The 26,543-nt window shown below is 46.2% G+C and overlaps 1 protein-coding gene across 1 annotated transcript in view; it reads left to right on the plus strand.

Annotated features, from left to right (window-relative positions):
* The window catches only part of LOC133021930 (titin-like), a 179,775-nt gene that overhangs the window by 70,758 nt on the left and 82,474 nt on the right, over positions 1 to 26,543 (plus strand). The window contains exons 71-90 of the mRNA XM_061088939.1: positions 9,216 to 9,284; positions 9,451 to 9,543; positions 9,631 to 9,717; positions 10,155 to 10,199; positions 10,532 to 12,175; positions 12,651 to 12,701; positions 12,792 to 13,187; positions 13,304 to 13,582; positions 13,850 to 14,119; positions 14,228 to 14,367; positions 14,454 to 14,580; positions 21,189 to 21,331; positions 23,427 to 23,550; positions 23,699 to 23,965; positions 24,124 to 24,221; positions 24,313 to 24,481; positions 24,890 to 25,159; positions 25,254 to 25,520; positions 25,691 to 25,969; positions 26,086 to 26,494. Of these exons, the coding sequence (XP_060944922.1) occupies positions 9,216 to 9,284; positions 9,451 to 9,543; positions 9,631 to 9,717; positions 10,155 to 10,199; positions 10,532 to 12,175; positions 12,651 to 12,701; positions 12,792 to 13,187; positions 13,304 to 13,582; positions 13,850 to 14,119; positions 14,228 to 14,367; positions 14,454 to 14,580; positions 21,189 to 21,331; positions 23,427 to 23,550; positions 23,699 to 23,965; positions 24,124 to 24,221; positions 24,313 to 24,481; positions 24,890 to 25,159; positions 25,254 to 25,520; positions 25,691 to 25,969; positions 26,086 to 26,494 (5,227 nt within the window). The remainder of the gene's footprint in view (positions 1 to 9,215; positions 9,285 to 9,450; positions 9,544 to 9,630; positions 9,718 to 10,154; positions 10,200 to 10,531; positions 12,176 to 12,650; positions 12,702 to 12,791; positions 13,188 to 13,303; positions 13,583 to 13,849; positions 14,120 to 14,227; positions 14,368 to 14,453; positions 14,581 to 21,188; positions 21,332 to 23,426; positions 23,551 to 23,698; positions 23,966 to 24,123; positions 24,222 to 24,312; positions 24,482 to 24,889; positions 25,160 to 25,253; positions 25,521 to 25,690; positions 25,970 to 26,085; positions 26,495 to 26,543) is intronic.

Below are 26,543 nucleotides of genomic sequence, written 5' to 3' on the forward strand. Positions count from 1 at the left end.
CTGGTGCCTGAGAAAGTTCCTCACAAAGTTGATGAGGTAGTTGAGTTGAAGACGGAACTTAAGTCTGATAAGAAACCTGAAGCTGCACCAGAGCAACCAGCTCCACAGAAAACTGAGGTGAAGGTGAGAGTTCCAGAGAGACCTGAGAGAAAAGTGGAGGAAACTCCAAAGACGGCTCCAGAAAAAAGTCCTGAGGCCAAAGTGTCAGAGAAGGCTGCTCCAGAGAGGAGGCCTGTAGAAGCTCCTCAGGAGGTGATGGAAGACGAGAGGAAACCTCCTGAGAGGAAACCTCCTGAGAGGAAAGCACCGGAGGGAACTCCTGTGAAGGTGCAGGAAGTGAAGATCGAGAAGGTGTCAAAGAAACAAACAGAGAGAATCTCTTTGGATAAAACACCTGAAGTCAAACCAGAGGTTGAAGAAACTCTTCGTAAAGGTACAGCTTCATGAACGTGAACCTTCGGCAACACTTCAGTTACGACTCTTAACCCATTTTCCTACATTAGGTTATTAAAGCTACATTTCTGAGATTGAGTCTGAAAATATTTTCAGTCCAAATATTAGGTTTGTCCAACAAAGAAAGTTAAATCTGAATAATTTCGGGACATAAACTGAACTGTTGCCTCCTCTTCACAGTTCCTCTTCTGTTCTTCACATCTTCACTGTTTGCTGGGTTTTGTGTATTTAATGCTATTTTTGCATGTTTGTTTGTTAACTGTGGAAATTCTCTTTTATTTCTATTTTATAAAAATCTTCCTGGATTAAAAAAATCTTGAAACAAAATAGAAATGAAGACGATTGAGAAGATTCGAGTCACAGAGAAAAAAGTGTCTCCTGCTGAAAAAGGTACAAACCTCGTGAAACATGTGGATGCTCAGCCGGTGATTTAACTCTTAATCTGTGTGTCCGCTAACTCTCACTGACTTTGTGTTTTGTTGTCACGTCTTGGCGCCGCCACATGACGCCTGTTCTTCAACCACTCTTAAAACGACTAGAAGCTACGACTCTTATCGTGACCAAGCAGAGCAAACAAGCTCAGAAGACAGAAGTTCAATATGCCACTAAGGAAGTGTCGCTCGCTGAGGAGATGTGGAAACACGAAGAGGCGCCAGAAGAACACGAAGAGGCGCCGGAAGAACACGAAGAGGCGCTGGAAGAACACGAAGAGGCGCCAGAAGAACACGAAGAGGCGCCAGAAGAATACGAAGAAGCGCTTGAAGAATATGAAGAGGCGCTGGAAGAATACGAAGAAGCGCTTGAAGAATACGAAGAAGCGCCGGAAGAACACACCGAAATGTTGCATGAGGATGATTCGGCTCCTGTGGGCGAGACGATAGCGACCTTATCAGAAGTTGAGGATTTAGCGAAGACACAAAGAGAGAAAAAGTCTGAACTGAGAAGTGAGATATCTGTTACTGACTCGATAAAAAGGAAACAAACCAAAACAGAATCTGTAGCTTTAGTTCAGGAAAATGAATCAGACCAAGGCAGAGACGTCATCGCTCTGCAAACCACCAGAGAAACATCTGAGTTTATAGTCACATCGATCGAGTGTCGGACAGAGGAAACCGTAGACGAGAGGAAAGACGGCTCATCTGTCCGACAGGACGATTCTAAACAAGAAGCAAAAGCTCCAGTCAGGAAGGAAAGTGAAATCCAAATCATAACAGAAAGTAAAGAGAAACACAAGAGAGAGAAAACTGCAGAAAGTGAGTCTGTGAAAGATCAAATCAAACCTTCAGTTCTCATCAGCACAGAATCAATAAAACTAAGTGAGAGAGTGAAAACTGAAGCAAAGATTTCAGAGGAATCAGTCAGGAAAACAGAAGTTAAACCAGAAATAAAACACAGAAGAAATAAGGAAATTACACAAGTTATTATTGAACAGACAGAAATTAAAGTTGAAGACAAATCTACAAAAGTTCAGGAGAAAATAATCGCTGAGGAAATGAGCAGAAAAGACGAAACTCGGATTAAACCTCAGGTCGTTTCTGAGTCAAAGAAAGATGAAAAGAGTTCAGAGAAAGTTTCAGTGAAGAAACACGAAGCAGCTGAAACGATCAAACCAGGAGAAATCATTAAGAAAGAAAAACCTAAAGCTGAAGTGGAGGTCAAACAGAAAGAGTCAGTAACAGATGTCGAGCTGAAGAAACCAAAAGTTATCAGATCAGTGGCTGAAAAACCAGAAGTCAAGAGAAAAGAGGAATCTGAAGCCGATCAGAAGAGAGATGGAAAAACTTCAGTCGCTTCAAAACCAGAGGAGAAAAGAGTTTCACCTCAAACAGCTGCCAGAGGTACAGAGAGAAAATCATCTTCACCTTCATCTTCCTCATGTCTTCGTGTTTAACTTCAGTGGTTTTAAAAAGACGCCATCGTCTCATCTTTCACATTTTCAATGCTGCGTCTTTTTAAAGTGATTCTTTTTTATCCTAACTTCTTAAATAACAATAATAAGAATATCTTGCGTTAAATTAAAACTAATTATCTTCAAAGAAACAGAAGCTGAGGCTGAGACTGTTCCCTCGACTGTTCGTCCTGTCTCGTCTCCTGAAGAAGAGATAGAAAGAAAAACAGCAGAAAAAGGTACGACGGGATATTTTCCTTTTGTCATCGTCAGCTCTTCTTCTTCTTTTGATTACGTGTGTGTTTGTCTGGTTTAACTCAACATGTCTGTGTTTCTGTTGTTGTCTTCTTCCTAATCTCTTGGCACCGCCACATGGTGCCTCGTCTTCACGCCTCTTAAACACTTCCGACCTCCAGGGGGCGTCACTGCTCTTTTATCTAATGAGGAACGAGCCGGAGCTCCGAAGATCGTAAAACATTTCACGTCTGAGTTTGATTTGTTAGCTGAGGTCGTAGAACGAGAAGAAGAAGCTCAAATGTTTCACGACGATCAAGAAGAACTTGTGGGTGAAAGTGTGAAAGAAGTGGTTTTGAATCTGAAGCGAGAAGCTGACGAAGCGTTTGACGAGACTGTTGCTGAAGGTTCGGAGACTCGAGGTTCGAGACTCGTCTCTAAACCTAAAGGAAACATCGTTGTGACAGGAAGTGAATCTAAGAATAAAAAGGTTACGGTAAAAACAAGGAAACAGAAATCTCCAGCTCAAAGAAGTGATTCTCAAACAGCGAGTGTAGACATCAAGGATTATACAGAAAATATCAAAGCTTCTCAAAGTCATGAAAGAAAAGGTATTAAAAGTGTTTCTGATCCAAACCAAGTGTTTAAAACTAAAATATCTCAGGTGACGGTTTTTCAGCCTTTAGAACAAAGTCAAGTCCAGATGGAAATAAAGCAAAGTGAAGAAGCAGAGAATCGTTCAAGTGAAAACACTGAAACGACCTCAGAGACACAAGAAACCGATTCTTCAGAGGTTCGTCAGCCGGCCGAGAACAAACCGTCCAGACGGAGAAGAACTGAGAAACCAGTCGGACAGAAGTCCCAAAGTTTAATGAGTCAAACTGAGAAACTGAAAGAAAACGATTCTCCTGAAGCTGAAAATAAGTTTCAACAAATTCACTCTGTAAGAGCCGAACATGTCAGAGAAGAAGAATTAAAACAGTCAGACCAAAAAGAACAGACAGAAGGAGACAGAATAAATTATAAAGACGAAGAAGAACTGACCACAGCTTTGACGTCACCTCCTGAAAAACTGAAGTCCACCAGCGACTTCCTGCCGGAATCCATTTTGTCTAAAGTCATTAAGCTGAGGCATGAGTTGGTGAAAGTGAGTCCGATGGAAGGAACCACAGAGATGAAACCCAGAGAGAAGGTTTCTACTGAGTCACTGTCAGAGAACGAAGCTGTAACAGAACCAGAACTCCCATCACAGATTAGATTGAGACAGGAACCAGCTGACGAGCAGGTCCGAGCCGCTAACGCTCGGGATCAACATGTCAAAGAAAAGACTAAATTAAGACGAGCGAAAAGTGAAAAACTCACAGATACAAAACCTCAACACACACAGACAGAAGAAAAACCTGAAGTCCTCAAAGATAAAATTCAATCAACAGAACCGAGTCATTTAAAAGAAAAAGAGCAGAAGTTAACAAATCAAGAGAACTTTGAATTAAACCTCGAGTCAGACGATGTTAAAACTGAAGAAAATCAACACAAAGAAATAAAAACGAGACAAGAACAAACTGAAAGAACAAATGAACATTTAACCAAAACCAACCAAACTGAAGTTAAAGACGTACAGTTAGGTAGAAATAAAACTCCAGCTGAGAAAGGAAAAGAGACGATTCGGTTAAAGACTCTGAAAGAGAAAGAAGACAAGGAAAAGAAATCTGTCATCAGAGAAACTGATAAAACGAGTAAAACTCCTGAAATCTCAGGGAAACTTCCTCTGAAGGAAGAAGGAGCTCAGATTAAGAGAAGACAAAGTGTGGACAGACGTGAGGAGAGTCAGCCAGAAAGAGATTCTTTAAATGAAGTGAGGAGAGCAACAGACGACCGAGTAGAAAAGTCCAAGTTTAAAAGATCGAAAGAATCATTAACAACAGAGAACACTTCAAAAATACACGTTCAAACAAAGACACCTTTGAAAACACACGTAGAGTCAGAAAAAAGAGAACAAACGGAGACAGAAGATCAGAAACTTTCTTCGTTTAATAAACCTGAGTCGATTCAATCTAAACTTCCCACAGATGATTATTCTCACGTTTCCCTGAACAAAGACACGAATCTGACTCCAACAGATTCTGAGTCACATCAAAAATCTGAATTAAATCAAAGCGACAAAAATACTTTGACTGAACAGCAGAATAAACCAGTGAGGAAAGAACCAGCCAGTAAGAAGAGTTCAGGTGTTACTGAAGTCAAATCAAAGAAGGAAAGAGTGACAGCGAGAGAGTCCAGAGAGTCTCCTGCATGTGATGAAGAAAGTGACGTGAAACAGAGCGAGTCAGTGTCGCCACAGGAAACTGAACAGGAAGTGATTACAGCTCCAGAAAAAGATCAAACCAAAGACTTCACCAGAGAACGTCCTGAAAGACTCGATCAAACCAGTGAATCAGTGATGAAGGTTCAGGGCGTGGTGGTTGATGAGGAAACCGACGGGAATGAGAAGTTACAACAGCTGAATGAGAAAAGACAGAAGTTAGATCGACCTGAAGGAGACAAAATAATCCCATTAAAGTTGGTCTCTGTTAAAGATCAAACACAAAAAGTGAGTTCAAACAAAGATGAAGAACCTGAGAAACTTGATAAAACTAAAGACTTCTCCAGAAAACGTCCTGAAAAACTCGATCAAACTAAGATATTAGTGATAAAAGCTGCGCTGGTTGATGAAGAACGTGATGTGACAGAGAGCGAGTCAGTGTCTCCACAAGAAGAGAACGTGATGAAAGCTCCAGAGATCAGAGTCCAACCAGAGCAGCTCAAGATCAGAACAGTTAAACATCACACTTATAAAGTCACTGCTCTAAAACACGAAACAGCTCAACTGGCACAAAGTGACAGAAAAGTTCCAGTTAAACCAGTGATGGATCAAACTTCTACAGAAACCAAACCAGCAGCTGGTGGAGATGTTTGTTTCACAGACAGTTCTCCTCTGGAGGAGAGAAAACCAAATCTAGGTAAATTACATGAAGTTAAAGTCGAACAACTCTCCTCTAAAACCACTTTTGGTAAAGATGACGTAAATATTAAACCCAAAACTGAGCAACAGAAAATAAAAGTCTCACGTGCACCTAAAGTTGATCGAGACTTTACGTCTGTAGAAAGTTTAAGTTTCTCTCAAACTCTAAAAACAGGAAAGTCCTCAGAGATGAAGAGGGTAGATCAGGAGACTGAGAGAGAAGAACCAGACAAACACCGTCAAGTAGAAACTGCTTCTCACAAGGAGAAGAAAATAAAATCTGAAACATCAAGAATCAAGATGGTTCAAGATGAAGTAAGTAAAGTTCGACCTGATGAAAGCAAACAGGAACATAGAATCTCTTCAGGGACAAAGCAGCTGACAGACGACCAGAAACCTGTGACCATTAAAAGTAAAGACACTAAAACAGATTTCCAGCAACACTCGGTGGATGATGAGGTCAAAGACTTGAGAGACAGTGAGAAGAAGACGCTGAAAAGACAAGAGAACAACACGACTCCACAGGAAACAGAGTCCGAGCAAACGCAACAAAACGATTCTCCAGAAATATATTCTGGCTCTGTTAAAGACAGAGAAACCGAGAAGAAAGAGTTGGGACAATTTCCTGAAAAGATAGAAAAGATGTACGATGAACAACTAGTTCGAGAAATTCAGTCTGAGACAGTTTCTCCATTTGAATTAAAAGACACTAAACAGGGGAAGAGGAGAACGTCCGTGATGGAAGTTTCATCTGTGAAAGACGGAGGAGACGTAAAAACTGATAAAGTTACTGAAAGTGACAGAATGATTCCAGCTGAAGAGAAAAAAACACGACAGAAACAAACTGACACACAGAAAACACTGAAAACAACAAACGAGTCCGAACAAGTTTCACTCAACAAAACAACCAAAAGTAAAGATGACGAGAAGTTAGACAAAACAGAAATCAGGACTAAAGATGGAAAAGGAAAGAAATCAAAACAGAAAACATCAGACAGAGATAGAAAACGTTCTCTGGAGGAAGTTCAGTCGCAGACAGTTTTATTAACACGTGAATATGGAGAAGTTTCTCCGCTAATAACAGAAGCTAAAGAGGAAGAAGTGAGAAGAAGAGCGTCAGCGGCTCCTGTGATGGAAGTCACATCGGGAAGAGCTCAGATCGTTCAAGACGTTAAATCACAAACTCTACCGAGGTTCATTTCTCCTGATGATCTGATCATTGATATTAGATCAATAAAACCAGACGTTCATGTTTCGGCAAAAATAATTAAATCTAAAAAACAAACAGGAGAGACGTTAAAACCACTGGCCTCAGGCGTGGGCTCAGATGAAGTTAACTCAGACTCAGATTCAGTTCTTAAAGATCAGTTAAACATGAGAGTTTCACCTGAAGCAGATTTAACACTTCGACAGAAAGAAGCTCCTGAAAAACTGAAAAACAAAACCAGCTCAGTTCTTCTATTAGACGGAGACAAAACCCAACAGACGGTTTCTCCTGGAACCAAAGCAACAAGAGCAGAAAACGTCTCACAGCAGAAAGAACAGAGACCGAAAACAAACAGAAGCTCAGAGGCCACAGGACGAGATTCTAAAACATCAACACAACGACGACTAAACACTGACGCACAAAGTTCCCTACAGGGAGTTCAGTCGCAGACAGTTGTATTAAGACGTGAATATGGAGAAGTTTCTCCGATAATAACAGAAGCTAAAGAGGAAGAAGTGAGAAGAAGAGCGTCAGCGGCTCCTGTGATGGAAGTCACATCGGAAAGAGCTCAGATCGTTAAAGACGTTAAATCACAAACTCTACCGAGGCTCATTTCTCCTGATGATCAGGAAAAACTCTCTGGTTCAAGAAGAGAGCAGATGCATGAATTCAGAGATGATTCACAAATCTTAACTGATAAACGACAGATTAAAGACAAAGAGGTTAATTTAAAAAATGTCTCAGGTCAATTAACAACTGATAAAACTTCATTCGTGGAGGAAACGGAACCAACGAAGCAGAAACAGCTCAAGAGAAAAGTGACCGAAGCTTCTCATTCACTTAGAGACGATGGAGATAAACATGATGAAACATCTGTCCACGTCCCAGCTGCACAGAGTCAGACTGAAACCACCAAACCAAGACTAGAGCGGGTCCCAGGCCAAACAATTCTGATCAGAAAAGAACCAGATATATCAGATGCTTCACTAACGTTTATTTCACCTGATGACGTCCTACGACCGTCAGAGCGTCTTCATCCAGAGGAACACTCCGGAGAGAAGGATCAGAACTTACATCAAACCAGAGAAAACAAGTCTGAGGAGAGAAATAATCGAGTGAGAACACAAAGGACAGAAACACTGAGATTAGCTGGAGAAGCTGTTCCTCAGAGAGAGGATCAGATGAGAGGAGATCAATGTGAAGTTCAGTCTCCAGCTGTCTCCGTTCAGAGCAGAACAGAAACTGTTGGTCCGGTTCAGGGATCAAACCTGAAGCTGGGACACACAGAACCCAAAGCTGCAGAAACCCAGAGTCTCAGGGTGGAACCGGACGTCAGGTCAACCACTGAACTGGAGAAACGTCCAGGACCAGCCAAAGTTCCTCGAATGGAAAAACAAACTTTTACTGTTTTAGAAAAACAAACAAACGTCGCTCAACCAAAAACAATCGAGACAGAAACTGTGAAAAACAAAAGCAAAGACGAGTCCGCAGTCACAGAACCTCCAGTCAGAGAACCTCCAGTCAGAGAACCTTCAGTCAGAGAACCTCCAGTCACAGAACCTCCAGTCACAGAACCTCCAGTCAGAGAACCTCCAGTCAGAGAACCTTCAGTCACAGAACCTTCATTCAGAGAACCTTCAGTCAGAGAACCTTCAGTCTCAGAACCTTCAGTCAGAGAACCTTCAGTCAGAGAACCTTCAGTCTCAGAACCTTCAGTCAGAGAACCTTCAGTCACAGAACCTTCAGTCAGAGAACCTTCAGTCTCAGAATCTTCAGTCAGAGAACCTTCAGTCACAGAACCTCCAGTCAGAGAACCTCCAGTCAGAGAACCTCCAGTCAGAGAACCTCCAGTCACAGAACCTTCAGTCACAGAACCTTCAGTCAGAGAACTTTCAGTCTCAGAACCTTCAGTCACAGACAGAACCAAACTGCAGCAGAACAAGAGGTCTCTGCACCAAACAGGACGTGAGGACGGTTCCACCAGGACCAGAAGGTCGGAGGTGGACGCACCACACGCTCGACACACAACTCCTCCGACAGTGGAGAACTTGGTAGAAACCAGGGTTGTGTTTGCGGAACCAGAAAAGAAAGAGAAGAACTCTTCAGGAGGTATAAAGACAGAAAAGGTTCCGTGTCACCGAGCACCTTCTTGTTTTCTGAGCATCTGTCGAGCACCTTCTTGTTCTCACTCTCAGGTTTTCTTGGATTTCCACGTCACGTCACTCATTGTGTTCAATCATCTCACTGTGGACTGAGTCCGACTCTGAACAGGTCCATGTTGTTCTTCTTCTAACTCCAGTTGGTGTCACTGTGTGATCGTGTTTTCTCAGACGAGCACAAGTCACATGTCTCTGTGGAAACTCCTCCTCTTTGTCCTTTTCTTTGTCTGTCTCTATTCTTCTCTCACTGTTGTTGTATCATTTTATTAAAAGTTCCCGGGAAGCCGACGTCGCCGCCACAAGTCAAAGAACCGCTGGTAAAACCAGTTGCTCCTCAACCAGGTACCAGCTCCTCTTCTTCACGTGTTCTATGTCTGTTTGTGTGTGAAGACATTGAAGAGAATGTCACTCTTAAAACATGATCTTTGACACTTTAACCTGAAGAAACGAGTGGTTAAAGAGAAACCAGGTGGTTTAAACTGAACCTTTTCTATCTTGAAACTCAAAGAGAGCAAACAGCTTCCTGCTGTCAAACAGCCGGAGGTCGCTGAGGAAAAGAAGCTGGAGAAGAGAATTTCTCCACAGGAGGAAACTAAAGCAGGTATCGTCACAAACTGACTTCATCGCTGTGACTTTATAAAACCCTCGTGTTCTGATCAAACTCCACTTTATTCTTTTAACACTGAAGCGATTAAACCTCAAGCTGTGGTGAAACCTGAAGAACCGTCCAAATCAGAAAAACCCTCGGTGGTGGAGAAGAAGTCTCCTCCCACAGGTAGACAGTGTGTGTGTGTCCTCACTGTGTGTGTGTCCTCACTGTGTGTGTGTCCTCACTGTGTGTGTGTCTTCACTGTGTGTGTGTCCTCACTGTGTGTGTGTCTTCACTGTGTGTGTGTCCTCACTGTGTGTGTGTCCTCACTGTGTGTGTGTCTTCACTGTGTGTGTCTTCACTGTGTGTGTGTCCTCACTGTGTGTGTGTCCTCACTGTGTGTGTGTCCTCACTGTGTGTGTGTCCTCACTGTTTGTTGTGTTTGTTCTTTTCATATCACTCACATGTTGAGTTTGAATCTTTTAACAACGTGTTACTTTTCTCATAGCTTCATCTTTTCTTACGATCTTTAACTAAGTGACGACACCGGTCGTTCCTTAAGAAACGTTCTTCCTGTTTTCTCCTTGTTTCTGAACTAATGACCTGAACTGTTTTTCTGTCAGATGAAACCAAAGGACCGGTCCAGGCACCTGGAGGCGTGAAGAAAGGTACGAGAGTGATTCACACTTACTTCTTTGATACTCAATTATTTATGATAAACACAGAAGCTTGCACGACTGCTTGGTTTTATAGGTGAATCATTATTACTTATCATTACATTCAACCAGGAGGTTACGGATCTAATCAGAAAATCTATTTGACTCCAAACAGACACATCAGGAAAATTATTATTATTTTATATTGTATATTTCAAATGCACAACACACACTTTATGTTTTTCTGTGAAAGTTGTTGAGTCTTTGTCGTCTTGTTTGTTGTTTTTTTCTCACTTTTACAATCGCTGATGATTTTAAGTAACGTGAAACTTTTGCTGCCTCAGAAACGGTTCTGCTCAAAAAAGGTAAAATTCAGTTGGAAGAGGAAACAAAGTTTGAGATTCCGACGCTGAAGAAAAGCACCAGAGTGGTGAAGGCAGTGGAGGAGGAACAGGAAGTGATCAAACTGAAGAAGGTGCCGTCAGCTCCTCCTAAAGAGCCTGAAGTGGAGGAGAAACCTCAGAAGGTCACCAGGACCACCGTGTTCGAGGTGGAGGAGATGGTTCATGAAGAAGAGACTGTGGAGATGTCAGTCTCCACCAGGAGAGCTGCGGAGGAGAAGAAAACTCGAGACAAAGCTGATGTTGTAAAAAAGCCAGAAGTCATTAAACCTAAAGAAGAACAAACGAAGGTTCCTAAAGATGCATGGAGTCGTCAGACACCTGTCACAAAGGACCAGAAACCAGAAGATACCATTTCTCTAAAGAAAACTCCCAAGACGCCAAAGGAAGAGGAATCTGCTCAACCCACTGCAGTCTTGAAGAAAGCGAAGAAACTGCCTTCAGATGAAGTGGAACCAGAAATAATCAAACTTAAACCATTTGAGAAACCGGTCAAAGCAGCAGAGGAGCCAGAGAAAGATAAGAAGGAAAGACCAACCAGGGACACTGAGCCTTTCCAGAAAGGTGAGAGGATCTCCAGAGAGGTGGAACCCAAAGAACTTCCCAAAAAACCTGTGAAAACTCCTCCAGAGGTGAAAGAGCCCCAAGCCAAGGTGTTGACGCCTTTAGATAAAAAGAAAAGTCCAGAGAAAGAGTCAGAGGAAGTCAAGGCACCAACCAAGGTGAAGAAAATCCCAACACAAGAACAAGAGATAGAGAGCGTCAAGCTGAAGCCGTTCTCCAGACCTTCCAAAGAGGAGGCAGCGCCGGAGAAGAAACCAGTGGAGGAGAAAGAGAAGAAGCCACTTGATGACCTGCAACCTCGTCGCAAAACTCCTGATGAGAAACTAAAAGAACGAGAGCCGGTGGGAAGAGTGAAGAAACCTGAGATCACAGAAGCTCCAGAGAAGAAGCTGGAGAAGACAAAAGAGTTAGATTCAGTTCCCGCGGAGAAGACTGCGTCTCCTGTACCAACATCTGTTAAGAAACCGGAGAAGGTTCCTGAAGAACCAAAACCTCTGCAGCTGAAGAAGGGAGTCACACCCAAGGTGAAAGAGGAGAAGGAAGAAGTTGCTCTTAAACCTCTGGAACAGCTCAAGAAGGTTGGGCTGAAGAAGACTCCATCTCCTCAAGTTGAGAAGCTGAAAGAAGCAGCACCTGCTGAGAGGAAGTCGAGCATCGACAGACTCAAGAAGGTTCCGAAGACTGTTTCTCCCGTAGAGTCGATTGAAGCAGTCACTCTTAAAAAGGTCCCGAGGAAACCGTCACCAGAAGAGGAGAAGTCTGCAGAACCTGCCAGACCTGATAAAGGGAAGTTTCCCCTGGTGAAGGAGGTGTCTCCTGGAGCCGTGCAGATGAAGAAGGTTGCCACGCAGCCGGAGGAGGAGGTGTTCGAAGAGGAGTTCGAAGCAGAGGAAGAAGCGGAGCAGGAGGAGGAGGAGGAGGTCTGGGGCTGGGAGCTGGTTCCTCGGGACAGTGGCGGCTCTGAGGACTGGGAGGGTGACACACAAGAAGGTGCTCTAGAGGTTCCTGGGATGACCAGGAGAGGTGAGATAGTGGTGGCCCCACCTCACCGAGAAAGATCCTCCATCATGCCCAGAATAACCTCTGCCCATCCCCACCATCATGCCTCCATCTAAAATCTTCCTCACTTCTCCATATCTTCAGCCATAGACGTCATCATTTCTTATATTTGTGTTCATTTTATTCCTGTGTTGTCGTATTCATTTCACTTCTGTCATGTCATGTGTGTGTCTGTCCTTTCTGGGTCACGTCAGTCATCAGTCCACGTGTTCTCTACCTTTACATCCCTGTTGTGTTCCATCCCTTCATGTTGTGGAAGCTCCTCTTCATCATCGTCTGCTTGTGTCTCAAGTTCAGCTTCTTGGTTTCATATTTACCATTTCCTCACATGTTCCATCAAGTCAAACTGATATATCATCTCCCTGTTGTGGCACGTAAATCAACACCTTAACGTAGACACTATCGTGAACAGCCAATTGACTTCCTTGTTTCTGAACAGAGGGTCAACCAGCAGAAGAAGCAGGAAGAGGTCGAGGCCGAGGTCTGAAACGTGAGTCTGATGGTTTCATTATTCTACAAACTGTGTCTGTGACTTCTCACTGAGAAAACTTATTTCAATACTCGATATTTCAATCTGCAGCCAAGCAGACCCCGTCTCCCGGAGAAGGGCGTGGCCGCGGCCTGAAGCCCGGTGGCAAAGGCCCCTCCCCTCCAGAGGATCCCTTCGGAGGGTTCAAGCTGAAAGCCGTCCCTCTGAAGTTCATCAAGAAGCTGAAGGACATCGTGCTGCAGGAAGCCGAGTCCATCGGCTCGGCCGCCGTGTTCGAGTGCGAGGTCTCACCTTCCACCGCCATCACCACCTGGATGAAAGATGGCAGCAACCTGCGCGAGAGCCCCAAGCACAAGTTCACCTCTGACGGCAAAGATCGCAAGCTGAACATTATTGATGTTCAACTTTCCGACACTGGTGAATACACCTGTGTGGCCAAGAACGCTGGAAAGGAAATAGCGTGCACAGCCAAGCTCATCGTAGAAGGTAAACTCTTCTTTCTGCCTCAACCTCACAGGGAACCCAGAGGAGCAGATCTATGTCCTGTCATAATCCTGTTCCAGCACTAGTGGAGGTCTCATGTTCTTCTTGTCTCCTGACAGAGTTGCCTGTGAAATGGATCAAGGAGCTGGAGGAGGAGACTTCCGCTCTGAAGGGTCAGCCCATCTACATGACCTGCGAGCTGAACAAAGAGAGAGATGTGGTGTGGAAGAAGAATAACGAGATCCTGAAGAAAAAGGCCAACAAGATTCAGATCAACATCATTGGGTTGCAGCACGCCGTGACCATCCAGAACAGCGGCGAGCAGGACACTGGGTCTTACTCGTGTGAAGTCTCCGGTCAGGAGGAGGTCAAGACCACGTCGAACGTCAAAGTGATCGGTAAGAGAAACAGTTCATCCTATAAGTCTCTGAACACAGTAACAATACAGCAGTAAAGAGAGGGGAGTAGAATATATGTGGCAGGACAGACAGTCGAAGAACTAAAACTTTGGTTTTAAATGAAAAAACAAATCATTTGAATCCCTTTGGATGACACATGACCACAGACTGTGAGGTCGACTCCGGGTCTGGTTCTGTTTGTGTTTATTTATATTTCTGCTCTACATTGTTTCTCTGATGGTTCGACTTCATGTTCAATTCCCTCAGAAATCATCAAAGACTGGATCGTGAAGCCGCTGAGGGACCAGCACGTCAAACCCAAGATGGCGGCTACGTTTAAATGCGAGCTGTTCAAGGACACGCCCAACTGGAAGTGGCTGAAAGGAGAGGTCGAGATCAGCCCCTCGGACAAGCTGGAGGTCAAGCAGGACGGAAAGGAGCTGACGCTGACCATCAAGAACTGTCAGCCGGAGGACGTGGCAGAATACGCCCTGGAGGTGGAGGGACGCGTCTACACGGCCAAGCTCACACTCGGAGGTTCACCCGTCTGACCGATCACCTTCTGTTACCTTGAGCCACTGAAATCATGTACTCTCTGTCGTTGGTGTTTGAAACTCATGAGAACTGACGTGTCGTCTTCCTCAGAGCGTGAAGCTGAGATCCTGAAGCCGTTGGCGAGTGTGGAGGTGACGGAGAAGTTAGACGCCGTGTTTGAGACGGAGATCTCTGAGGACGATGTTCCAGGGGAGTGGAAGCTGAAAGGAGAAGTTCTCACCAGATCCCCGGTAAGATCGGACCCACTTGATGTCGTGTGTTTCCACCTTTACACGTTTTTACTACGGTTCATTTTTAAATGAAATGTTTTGATCAGACGTGCGACATCGTCATGGAAGGAGGAGTTCGTCGACTCACACTGAAGAACTGTCAGCTGGATCAGGCTGGAGAGGTTTCCTACCAGGCGCTGAACGCCATGACCAGCGCCATGCTCAACGTCAAAGGTAGGACGCTTTCCTCATATCAGGGGTCTGGGTCACGTGGTCGTAAACAGAAAGGCTTCAGGGCCGTGGGCAACTGGATCAGGTTCATGGCTCATGGGCCTGGACCTGAACTCTTTATTCAACAGGTTCAACCAGTGGAATCTAGTTTGACTGGATTCTTGAGACAAATCAGGAAGGCGACAAATCATTTAATATGGAATATGCAACTTCCTGAGTCCTGTACTTGTGTTTGTTGTTCTGTCTGTTCACTGGAAAACAAAATCCTGTGTGTGTGTGTCTGTGTGTGACTGTGTGAACAAGTGTCTAGTGACGTCAATGTGCACAACATGTGTACCGTCTCTGTTTAAATGTTTCATGTTCAGTCTCAGCACAGTGACCAGTTGATTTGTTATTCCAGCACCATGCTCCTGCAGGGGGCGCTCTCAGATTGTTACTGAAATAAAACAAGTTCAGCTTCTGTTTGAATTCATTTGAGAAAAGAAGAAAATGTAGATTTTCCTCAGTAGCAACAAACTGAAGGTAAGTGTTGAAGAAGAATCGTTCTGATTGGACGAGACTTTGGAATCGTCCTGCTGTGATCGAATCTGTGTTAAACTGGTCACAGGCTGTAGACTGTTGTGTTGTTGTTGTTGTTGTTGTTGTTGTTGTTGTTGTTGTTGTTGTTGTTGTTGTTGTTGACGTCTTGTCCCCGTGTCGCTCTTTGACCCAGAGATTGAAATGGACTTTGTGGTCCCGCTGAAGGACGTTTCAGTGCCTGAAAAGAAACAGGCCAAGTTCGAATGCAGCATCACGAAGGATGTTTCTAAGGTCATGTGGTACAGGGGGGGTGACATCATCACCCCTGACCAAAAGTATGACATCATCGATGATGGGAAGAAGCACATGTTGATCATTAACTGCTGTGAGTTTGACGACGAGGACGAGTATACCATCGAGGTTCTGAGTAAAGCGTCCACAGCCAGACTCAGTGTGGAGGGTAAGTCCTGCTGCTCACCTTCCCTGAGCTGTTTGCTTCCTGCTGCAAACTGACTCCGATGAATGTTCTCTATCAACACGACTGTAGGTATCAGGCTGAAATTCATCTCACCGATAAAAGACCAAACCGTAAAGGAAGGAAAAACAGCTCGATTCGAGCTGGAACTCTCTCACGAAAACATTCCCGTCACCTGGTACAAGAACGACGTGAAGATCCACCCGAGCAGGACCGTGGTCGCTCACGTGGACGGAAAGAAACACGTGTTAGAGATAAGAGACGTGACTCTGGACGACACGTGTCAGATCAAAGCCGAGGCCAAGGGCGTTCCCTCCATGGCCAACCTGACGGTCATAGGTAAAGCTGGAGAAGCTCTTCTCCCTCCACACACACGTGTCACTCCTTCATGTTCTTGTCTGCGCAGGTCGTTCATGAGCCCTGTCTGTTCTGTGTTGTGATTCTATGTCGTGCATTTGTATTTTTCACTGTTATTCTTTTGTTTATCTCGTGCCTGAAACGAGTCGAGTTGTTCACGTGCATCACACAAATGTCCCGTTTCCAGAGGGCGACGCCTACTTCACAGTCAAACTGCAGGACTACACTGCGATGGAGAAAGACCAGGTGGTTCTGGACTGTGAGCTCAGCAAAGACGTCAACGTGGTGTGGTACCACGACCAGGCCGAGGTCAAGGCCTCCAAGATGGTGGCCGTCAAGGCCGAGGACAAACGTAGAACCCTTGTGATCAAGAGAGTTGGGGACAAAGACAAAGGACAGTATTTATGTGACTGTGGGACAGACAAGACAACAGCAACACTGCACATCGAAGGTAAAGACTGATGGTTTAGATTCTGTCTTCCATCGTGATGCTCCTCCTCATCCCTCCATCCTCCGCCTCATGTCAACACTTCATCCCTCACTGCTTCCACATCCAATCACCTGTCTGTCCTCATGACTGTCTTCACCTGTCTGTACCTGTCTGCACCTGTCTGTCCTCATGACTGTCTTCACCTGTCTGTACCTGTCTGTACCTGTCTGCACCTGTCTGTACCTGTCTGTCCTCATGACTGTCTTCACCTGTCTTCACTTGTCTGTACCTGTCTGTCCTCATGACTGTCTTCACCTGTCTGTCCTCATGACTGTCTTCACCTGTCTGTACCTGTCTGTACCTGTCTTCACCTGTCTTCACCTGTCTTCACCTGTCTGTACCTGTCTGTCCTCATGACTGTCTTCACCTGTCTTCACCTGTCTTCACCTGTCTGTCCTCATCCCTCCACCTCTGTAAACGGTAGAAACTCACCACAAGAATCTTGAAGTGTTTTTCCATCTTGTTTCTCGTTGTTCAGTTTTTTTTATCTGTTTGTCACTTTTTGTTTTCATGAAGAAACATCAGAGAGCCTTTAGTCTTTAAAAACCTCCTGATGTTCTTCAGTAGCTCGTGAGGAACAGTGGGGGGGGGGGGGGGGCTGCATCTGATAACCTGACTGACTTGAACCCTTTCAGTCTTTAACCAGTGGAAACTTGTAATAGTCTAAATCAGATCTTATCACTGCTTCTGACAGTTTGGTGTAAAATCACCTGTCGTCTTCATTCATAACAAAAAGATATGTCTTTTTGTTATGAATGTATTTCATTAACGACGTCCAGGTCCAGAATCTGATCCACAGATATTGAACCAAGCGTTTCAGAAGTTTCTTTTTGCAGATGAACGAACCTTTGACCTTCTGCACCAATAAAAACTAAACTTCAGATCAGACCGGACACATTATAGATCTATATATATTTATAAAATCAGAGTATATCTCCGCTTCCTGATGGCGTTTCTTTGTCTTTGTGTATACTTGTGTTCTTCATGTTGTGTGTGTGTGTGTGTGTGTCTTCATGTTAATTGTTGAATATCTGAATGTCCCCTCTCTTGAACATCAGCTCGCTCCATCAAAGTGCTTCGCCCGATGTACGGAGTGGAAGTGTTTGATGGAGAAACGGCTCGCTTCGAGGTGGAGCTGAGCGAGGACGACGTGCACGGCCAGTGGAGACTGAACGGAGTCGTCCTCAGTCCTTCGGCCGTACGTCTCATTTCTTTACGTCTCACACGTGGTTCCATTCACTTTCATTCTGATTCAGAGCCGGGTCCACGTGTCTCCGCTGTCGGGCGGAGACGCTGACCTGTCCTCAGTTATCAGATGAAAGTGAATCCACCCGATCACTTCTCTTTGACTCCTTGTTCTTGTTGAGATGTTGAGGTGTTTTGATCGTCTGCAGGACGTTGAGATTGTGGAGGACGGAGCCAAACACACTCTGGTGCTGTACAACTGCAAAGTGCCTCTGACGGGCGAGCTGGCGTTCACAGCCGCCAACGCCAAGTGCTCAGCCAACCTGAAAGTAAAGGGTGAGCCTTCACCTCCTTCAGCCAAGAATCCAGAGAGAGATTCAGATCAAAGCACCGAGCTCAATCTTCCTGCTTCACTCTTCATTTCTAAATCTTCTTGACTCTGGTGTGTCTGAATCCACAGAACCGCCCGTCACGTTCCTCACGCCGCTCGCCGACCTGCATGTTTATGAAAAGGACGAAGCAAAGTTTGAACTGGAAATTTCCAGAGAAGCTAAAAGCTTCCGGTGGCTGAAGGGAAGTCAGGAGTTGTCAAACGACGACAAGTTTGAGCTGGTGTTGGAGGGAAAGAGACACGCTCTTATTGTGAAATCTGCCAAGTACGAGGACGAAGGCAAATACATGTTTGAGGCCGAAGATAAGAGAACGTCTGGGAAGTTGTTTATTAAAGGTAAATCAATTAGTTTCCCTGCAGCTCACCTTCCTCCAGCGCCACCCTCTGGACAAACTATGCACTGCTACACATGCTCTGCTTTGTGTCCTTCATGTTGGGCCTGTGATGAACATATGTAAATATAAATGAATTTCTGTTTATCAGGTATTCGCCTTGAATTTATCAAGCCAATTAAAGATGTGACTGTGAAGGAGCGAGAAACGGCCGAGTTCAGAGTCGAACTCTCGCATGAAAAAATCCCGGTAGTTTGGTACAAAAACGACGTCCGGCTGCACCCGAGCAAAGTGGTGCACATGTCCGAGGACGGGAAAGGTCACCGTCTGTCCTTCAAGGAGGTCACGGTGGACGACACGTCCATGGTCAAAGTGGAGGCCATGGGCAAGGCGTCGGAGGCCATGCTCACCGTGCTGGGTTAGTATTCTTGTTTCCTGCAGGACGAAGAGTCCGAGTCACGACTTCAGTCCACACTTTGATTTTATTCATGAAGTCGTCGTCAGAGAATCGTCTAAACTGCCTTTAAAGGAGAAGTCTGCCCCCTCCTGGACAAAAGCTTTGTTTCATTGTGTTGTTGCTCCACAGCTTGTGTGTCTGCTTGTGTTAATGCTGCTTGTCTGCTTGTTACGTGTGTTGTCCTGCAGAGGGCGACTTGTACTTCACAGCCAAGCTCCAGAACTACACGGCCGTCGAGAAGGACGAGGTAACTCTGTCCTGCGAGCTCAGCAAAGCCGGCGGCGAGGTCAGATGGTTCCAAGACGGAACCGAAATCTGTCCCTCCAAGAACGTTCTCCTCCAATCAGATGGCAAGAGGTGCATAATGGTCCTCAAGAGGGCGCTAAAGAGCAGCATGGGAACGTACACCTGCGACTGTGGCACCGACAAAACCACGGCTGACCTGAACATCGAAGGTAATACCTGCGGTCGCCTGGCCCCTCCCACATTCCCTGGTCAGGACAACAGAATCAGGTCCCACCCCCCCTCATTGACCCAAGCCCCGCCCCTTCACTTCTGTGTCGTGTCTCTGTAACGTTGAGCCTGACGAGAATCCAACTCACGTGTGTCCAACTTCCTGTTTACATGTTAACATCCACACACCTTCACTTGATTTGTAATCTGTCATTGGAATTTTCTACTAATTTTCCACAAATAGATTTTTCCAAATAAGACAAATGTCATTTCAAGGTTTATTTTTCAACACAGAGAAAATGTAGAAATGTTATTATTTGAACTTTAAGTTGATTATGAATCATACAACTTTAAAACCGTTTGTCACAAAGTAGTTTCTTCACTTTCTTCTCATAGCGAGAATAAAAATCACACTGATGATAAAGTTTCAGGTGAAATAGTTTTATTTTAAAAGCAGTGCTGTCGTCATGGAGACAGATGCACGGGTTGGATTATGGTCTGGAGTTCACTCAACCTGTTTTGCTTTTGCTCAAACTGTAAGACGCTCTGACTGTGAGCGTCAGCGGCTCGTCCACCTGTCATATCACCCGTGTCCACCTGGCGTCCGCCTGGCGTCCTGACCTGTTCTCTAACGCTGTCACGCCTCTGCCTGCAGAGCGCGACATCAAGGTGCTCCGCCCACTCTACAGTGTCGAGGTCACAGAGACGGAGACAGCCAGGTTTGAGACAGAGATTTCTGAGGAGGACCTTCACGCCACCTGGAAGCTCAAGGAAGAGACGCTCCACCCGTCGGCTGTAAGACCGCAGAGAACTAACCTCCCGTTCATTTCAATTCAGGATGCTCCGATGTGTGGACTCGTCTCCCGGTCTTTAACCATGTTTGTATTCAGGACGTGGAAATCAAAGAGGAGGGAACTCGACACATCTTGATCCTCTTCAACTGCAAGAAGGATATGGCAGGAAGCCTTGACTTCTCTGCAGCAAACGCCAAATCCTCAGCTCAGCTCAGGGTCAAAGGTGAGAGAAGAGTCAGAGGTCGGCTCCTCGGTTCAGTTTGGATCCTAAAGATCTAAAACGTGAACGCTGGCGTCTAATGAACCAGACGTGTGGATGGAAACGAGATGTTTCAGGATTTATTAACATCCACAGAAGAAGAGAATCTGTTCATTCTGGATGAAACAGATTTAAAGATCCTGACGTGGAGACGACACATCAAAGCTTAGAGAACAGGAAGTTCACACATTCTACACTACACAACATCCTGATCGGAGTCATTCACCTGAAAGAGGAAACGGTTTCTGACTGCAGATCACACACACACACACACACACTCACACTCACATTAACACGTTGAGTCAGTTTGAGCTGGATTTTAAAACGTAGTTTAATCAGAAGCTGAATCATTTGATCTGAAACTCTTTACTTTCCAGAGTTTAACACCAAATTGAATTTAGAGTTTGTGATCCAGACTCACTTCCTGTTAGCGGACGCCCTCGTGTGCGTTACGACAGCGTGCTGAGCCTCACGTTGGGTAACTCCTCCCCAGCTGCACATTCTCCAGCAGAATGTGCAGCTGGTGATTGACAGGAGCAGATTGACTCCGGCTGATGGGTTTGGCAGAGGTGGGCTCTCAGCCAATCAGGCCCCTCGGTTATTTTAGAAGCCACATGCCTTATGTAGAGCAGGTTTGCCGTGATTGGCCGAGGCCGGGACGCAACCCTGTCTCTGATTGGTCCCTGCCGGCCGTATCCCTCTGACAGCAGGTCGTATGCTAATGAGCCGGCCCCCCCGGTGCCAAGTCGCAGGGTGCTGAGACCAGTTGTCCAGAGCAGGTCCAGCGGCCGGCCTGCAGCTCGCTCACCATGAGGACTAACCACTGAGGACTAACCCGTTCAGGTTTTTGGATTATTGTTGAAGGGGGGGGCTAACCATGTCTTCTCCCCAATCCGAAGCCCGAGTGATCGTCCTGGCCAAGCCGCTGAACGACGTGGCCGTGACCGCAGGAGAGACCGCCACCTTCGAGTGCGAGCTGTCCTACGAAGACATCGCTGTGGAGTGGCTGCTGGGAGGAGCCAAGCTGGAGCCCAGCGACCGGGTAAGTCCTCACCTGAGAGGTTCTCCAGCTGTCCTCCAGACCTGTTCACCTTCTGTTAGAGTCAGGATGAGTCCTGGTCCGGGTCCTGGTCCTTTAGATCCAGATCCTGGTCCTTTAGATCCAGATCCTGGTTCTTTAGATCCTGGTCCTGGTCCTTTAGATCCTGATCCTGGTCCTTTAGATCCAGATCCTGGTTCTTTAGATCCTGATCCTGGTCCTTTAGATCCTGATCCTGGTTCTTTAGATCCAGATCCTGGTCCTTTAGATCCAGATCCTGGTCCTTTAGATCCAGATCCTGGTCCTTTAGATCCTGATCCTGGTCCTTTAGATCCAGATCCTGGTCATTTAGATCCAGATCCTGGTCCTTTAGATCCTGATCCTGGTCCTTTAGATCCTGATGCATCTTGATTCTCCAGTTAAACCCGATGTTCAGTTCTCAGTCTTCATATAAGGACCTGCTGGGGCCGGCGGCTCAGGGTTACAGCCGAGCACTCGATCCTGGTTTTGAGAGAACACAGTAGGAGACTTTTCTGCCCTGCCAGCGATTCTGGGGGGGGGGTATTTTTAACAGCTGCTGGAGGCTGAAACGCTGGGCAGGTGGCAACAGGAGCAGTTTGACAGCTTCACTTTAGAACCACCACACCATGTGCTGTAGGTTCTCCTGATGCCGGCGAGACGTTTGCAGGTTCAGGTTGAAATCAGATGTGAAACCTCTTGAGTGTTGACACCGGATTAGTTTGATTCTCAGTGAAACCTGAGACCTGAGGTTTCCACCGACACTCGATCCCTCAGCCGTTGTGCAACGGAGATTTACTGACGTCACTTCATCAGCTGTTCCATCAGAATCACTGGTCCATACATTTAACATCATATTTCATATTCACATATTTGATAGTGTTGTAAAATCTTTCCAATGAACTGTTTCCTGTTGTTGTCTGAACTGAGATTGTTGACCTCAATGTTTCTTCTCTGTCATAGAGGATCATAGACAGACTCAATCCTAGCTGATGGAATAAATAAGGACATATCATGTTGAAAGTGTGGATTTAATGAAAGAAAACATAGAATAAGAAACAGCTTGTTTTGATTAATGTTGCACACGAGGTTTGAACTTCTGTTCTCAGGCTCAAACCGGTTTACTGTTGTGGTCGTGTGGTAATATCAGCTCTCAAGGGTCAGAGGTCAAATAGTTTAAATCGGGGGAAGAAAGCAGCTGTCTGAGCTCGTTTTAGCCGTCAGGTCTCAGCTGATGACCCCGTGTGTCCTGAAGTCAAGAGAACCCCCCCCCCCCCCCCCCGACCTCACAGACAGAACTGAGGGATGAGAATCAACATCACACTGGTTCAGTCTGTGGACCTGAACTGGGACCAACTGTAGAACCTAGCAGACGATGCTCAGGGCTCAGCCTTGAAGTCCACGTTGTTAAAAATGACTACACATGAAAAAACAAGTTTGAAAACCCGTCACAGCGAAGGAGAGAATGAGAAAAGAGAAGTGAAGAGTTAGAGTCTATAGAGTCTATTAATGCTGAAGGAGGCAAACCCTCAGGAATCAGATTATCAGATAATACTGATACCTGACAGGTGGTGTTAACCTCTGGTTGTGTCCCTCACAGGTGGTGTTAACCTCTGGTTGTGTACCTGACAGGTGGTGTTGACCTCTGGTTGTGTACCTCACAGGTGGTGTTGACCTCTGGTTGTGTCCCTCACAGGTGGTGTTGACCTCTGGCTGTGTACCTCACAGGTGGTGTTAACCTCTGGTTGTGTCCCTGACAGGTGGTGTTGACCTCTGGTTGTGTACCTCACAGGTGGTGTTAACCTCTGGTTGTGTACCTGACAGGTGGTGTTGACCTCTGGTTGTGTACCTGACAGGTGGTGTTGACCTCTGGTTGTGTACCTGACAGGTGGTGTTGACCTCTGGTTGTGTACCTGACAGGTGGTGTTAACCTCTGGTTGTGTCCCTCACAGGTGGTGTTAACCTCTGGTTGTGTACCTGACAGGTGGTGTTAACCTCTGGTTGTGTCCCTGACAGGTGGTGTTGACCTCTGGTTGTGTCCCTCACAGGTGGTGTTGACCTCTGGTTGTGTCCCTCACAGGTGGTGCTGAAGGCGGAGGGTAAAGTCCACAGTCTGACTCTGCGAGACGTTCAGCTGAATGAAGCCGGACAAATCCGACTCACGGCCAAAGACTTCCAGACGGAGGCGTCGCTCACTGTCAGAGGTAAGAACTGATTCTACTGGACGTTACGTTACACAGCTGTGATGTTGATGTCTACCTGAGGGCGTGTCCATACACTGTGACATCATCAGAGAGCGACCCAGCAGTTCATTAACATGAATTAACCTTGAACCCACGTGTGATGGCTCAGAGCCGGCGGTGGAGTTCACGAAGCCTCTGGAGGACCAGACCGTGGAGGAGGAGGCCACAGCCACTCTGGAGTGTGAAGTGTCCAGAGAGCAGGCCGAGGTGCGATGGGTCCGAGATGGACAAGACATCAGGAAGACCAAGAAGTACGAGATGATCGTCGATGGCCACAAGAGGGCGCTGCTCATCCACGACTGCACCCTGGACGACTCCAGGACGTACACCTGCGACGCCAAAGACTTCAAAACCTCCTGTTTCCTCAACGTTGAACGTGAGTCGACTAAGACGTTCACAGAACTACGTCAAAACTCTCAGAACCCCGTTGAGGACTCTGACTTCTACCTCACGTTGCAGCTCGTTATGAAGTCAGCACTTTTCATGACCTGCTGTGAAGAACATGTTGTTGACTCTTTGTCTTTGTGTCGTCAGCTCCTCATGTCGAGTTCACAAAGCCGCTCCATGACGTGGAGGTCAAAGAGAAGGAATCTGCCAGGTTCGAGTGTGAAGTGTCCAGAGAGGACCTCAAGGTGAGAAGCTCCGACTGTTTGTCTGTCTCCACACATCACTGCCAATAAAGGTTTCTGTCTCTGAGGTGTCCTCTTCCTGTCCGTCCTGCAGATCCGCTGGTTAAAGGATGGAAGTGAAATCAGAAAGGGGAAGAAGTACGAGATCATCGCTCAAGGTCGCCAACACGTCCTCATCGTGCACAAGTCTGCGTTCGATGATGAAGCTGAATATGAATGTGACGCCAAGACGTCCAAGTCCTCCGGGATGCTCACTGTCGTCGGTAAGAATCAAACCAACGGTCTTCTCCTGCTGAAATGATCACTTCTATAAAAGCTGCTTCAATATGAAACGTCCAGGATCATGTGGTGGATTCAATCCCCAGATTCCGTCTTCTCAGGCTGTGCTGTCTTCATCACTCGTTATTGTTCTGATCTGATCACATGAAATCATATTTATTTCATTCACTTCTCTGTGAATTTGAAAACGACTCTTTTAACTTGAATCCAACTGAAATCAGAACTTCAGGTTCGTTTTTCTGAGCTTTTGCGTCGTCTTGTTCATTTTAATCTAAAGAAAAAACTGATGACACATAACGCTGAAGACGTTTTTCTTCCTCATGTTTATTATGTTAAATCACACACGTGTTTGTGCGGCTGTGGATCACGTGACTTTGTTTCCCTCGCTGCAGAGGAGGAGACGAGATTCACCAAGAACCTGTCCAACGTGGAGGGGACGGAGACGGACAGCGTGAAGCTGATCTGCGAGGTCTCCAAACCCGGCGCTGATGTCACCTGGTACAAAGGAGACGAGGAGCTGCCGGAGGGCGGCCGCCACGAGAACATCGTGGACGGGAAGAGGAGGATCCTCCTCATCCAGGACCTGAAGATGGCCGACGGCGGCGAGTACAACTGTCGACTGAGTCCCAGCGTCAAGACTTCCGGAAACCTCAAGATTAATGGTGGGAAAAAAGAAAATCATCTCAAATAATCAAACCGCGGATTATTTAATCACGTCACAAACTCTAACCTCTGACCTCTCGTGGTTTTTCGTAGAACTGGCAGCCGAGTTCATCTCCAGGCCTCAAGGCCAGGAGGTGGTGGAGGGCGAGAAGGCGGAGTTCACCTGCTCCGTCTCCAAGGAAACCTACGAGGTCAAATGGCTGAAAGACGACAAGGAGCTGGAAGCAGGAGACAAATACACGATGGTCAGCGACGGCAAGCGGCGGACGCTGGTCATTAAGAGCAGCGAGCTGAAGGACGAGGGCGGATACGTGGTGATGATCGGAGCCACCAGAGCCGGGGCCGACCTCGCCGTTCTGGGTAAGAAAATCAGATATGAAATCACTCTGAAGTTTTTTTCTGTTTTCAACAGAAACGTTAAACATCAGCTCCGTCTTCAGAAACTAAAACCTTTTATCTGAAGTTTAGGTTTCGTTAATCATTCGAATCTTAACAACATTAACGACGTCTGATGTTTTCTTTTCCTGCAGAGAAACTGAAGATCATCACGCCGCTGAAGGACACGGAGGCTAAAGAAGGTCAAGAGGTCGTCCTGAACTGTGAAGTGAACATCGAGGGAGCGAAGGCCAAGTGGCTGAAGAACGAGGAGACATTGTTTGAGAGCAGCAAGTACGTGATGGTCCAGAGAGACAACGTCTTCTCTCTGAGGATCCGAGACGCTCAGAAGGGAGATGAAGCCAACTACAGCATCAACCTGACCAATCAGAGAGGAGAACAGGCCAAGAGCTCAGGCAGCCTCACCGTCAAAGGTCAGAGGTCACCGCTTCTTTCAACCAGCTTTGAATCGTGATGTCGGTCTGAAGCTTGTGTGATCAGAGTGTTTTTGTCAGAGATTGTTTTTGACGTGAATTTGTTTGTCCTCCAGAGGAGAGTCTGAAGATCATGGTTCCTCTGGAGGACATCGACACTCAGGAGAAGAAGACCGTCAGCTTCTCCTGTAAGGTCAACAGGCCCAACGCCACGCTGAAGTGGATGAAGGCCGGGGAGGAGATCGCCTTCAGCAAACGAGTCGTTTACCGAGTCGACCAAGACAAGCACACGCTCACCATCAAAGACTGCACGCTGGCCGACGAGGGCGAGTACACGGCCGTGGCCGGAGACAACAAGTCCACAGCGGAGCTGATCATCAGCGAGGCGCCGACAGACTTCAGCCTGCAGCTGAAGGACCAGACCATCACCGAGTTCCAGGACGCAGAGTTCTCATGTAAACTCACCAAAGAGAAAGCGGAAGTCAAGTGGTACAGGAATGGACGTGAGATCAGAGAAGGACCCAGGTGCGTCCGCTGATCCTCAACCTTCAACTCTCAGCTCTGCTCACTCCTC

This window comes from Limanda limanda, chromosome 16, assembly GCF_963576545.1.
Source record: "Limanda limanda chromosome 16, fLimLim1.1, whole genome shotgun sequence".
Taxonomy (NCBI): Eukaryota; Metazoa; Chordata; class Actinopteri; order Pleuronectiformes; family Pleuronectidae; genus Limanda; species Limanda limanda.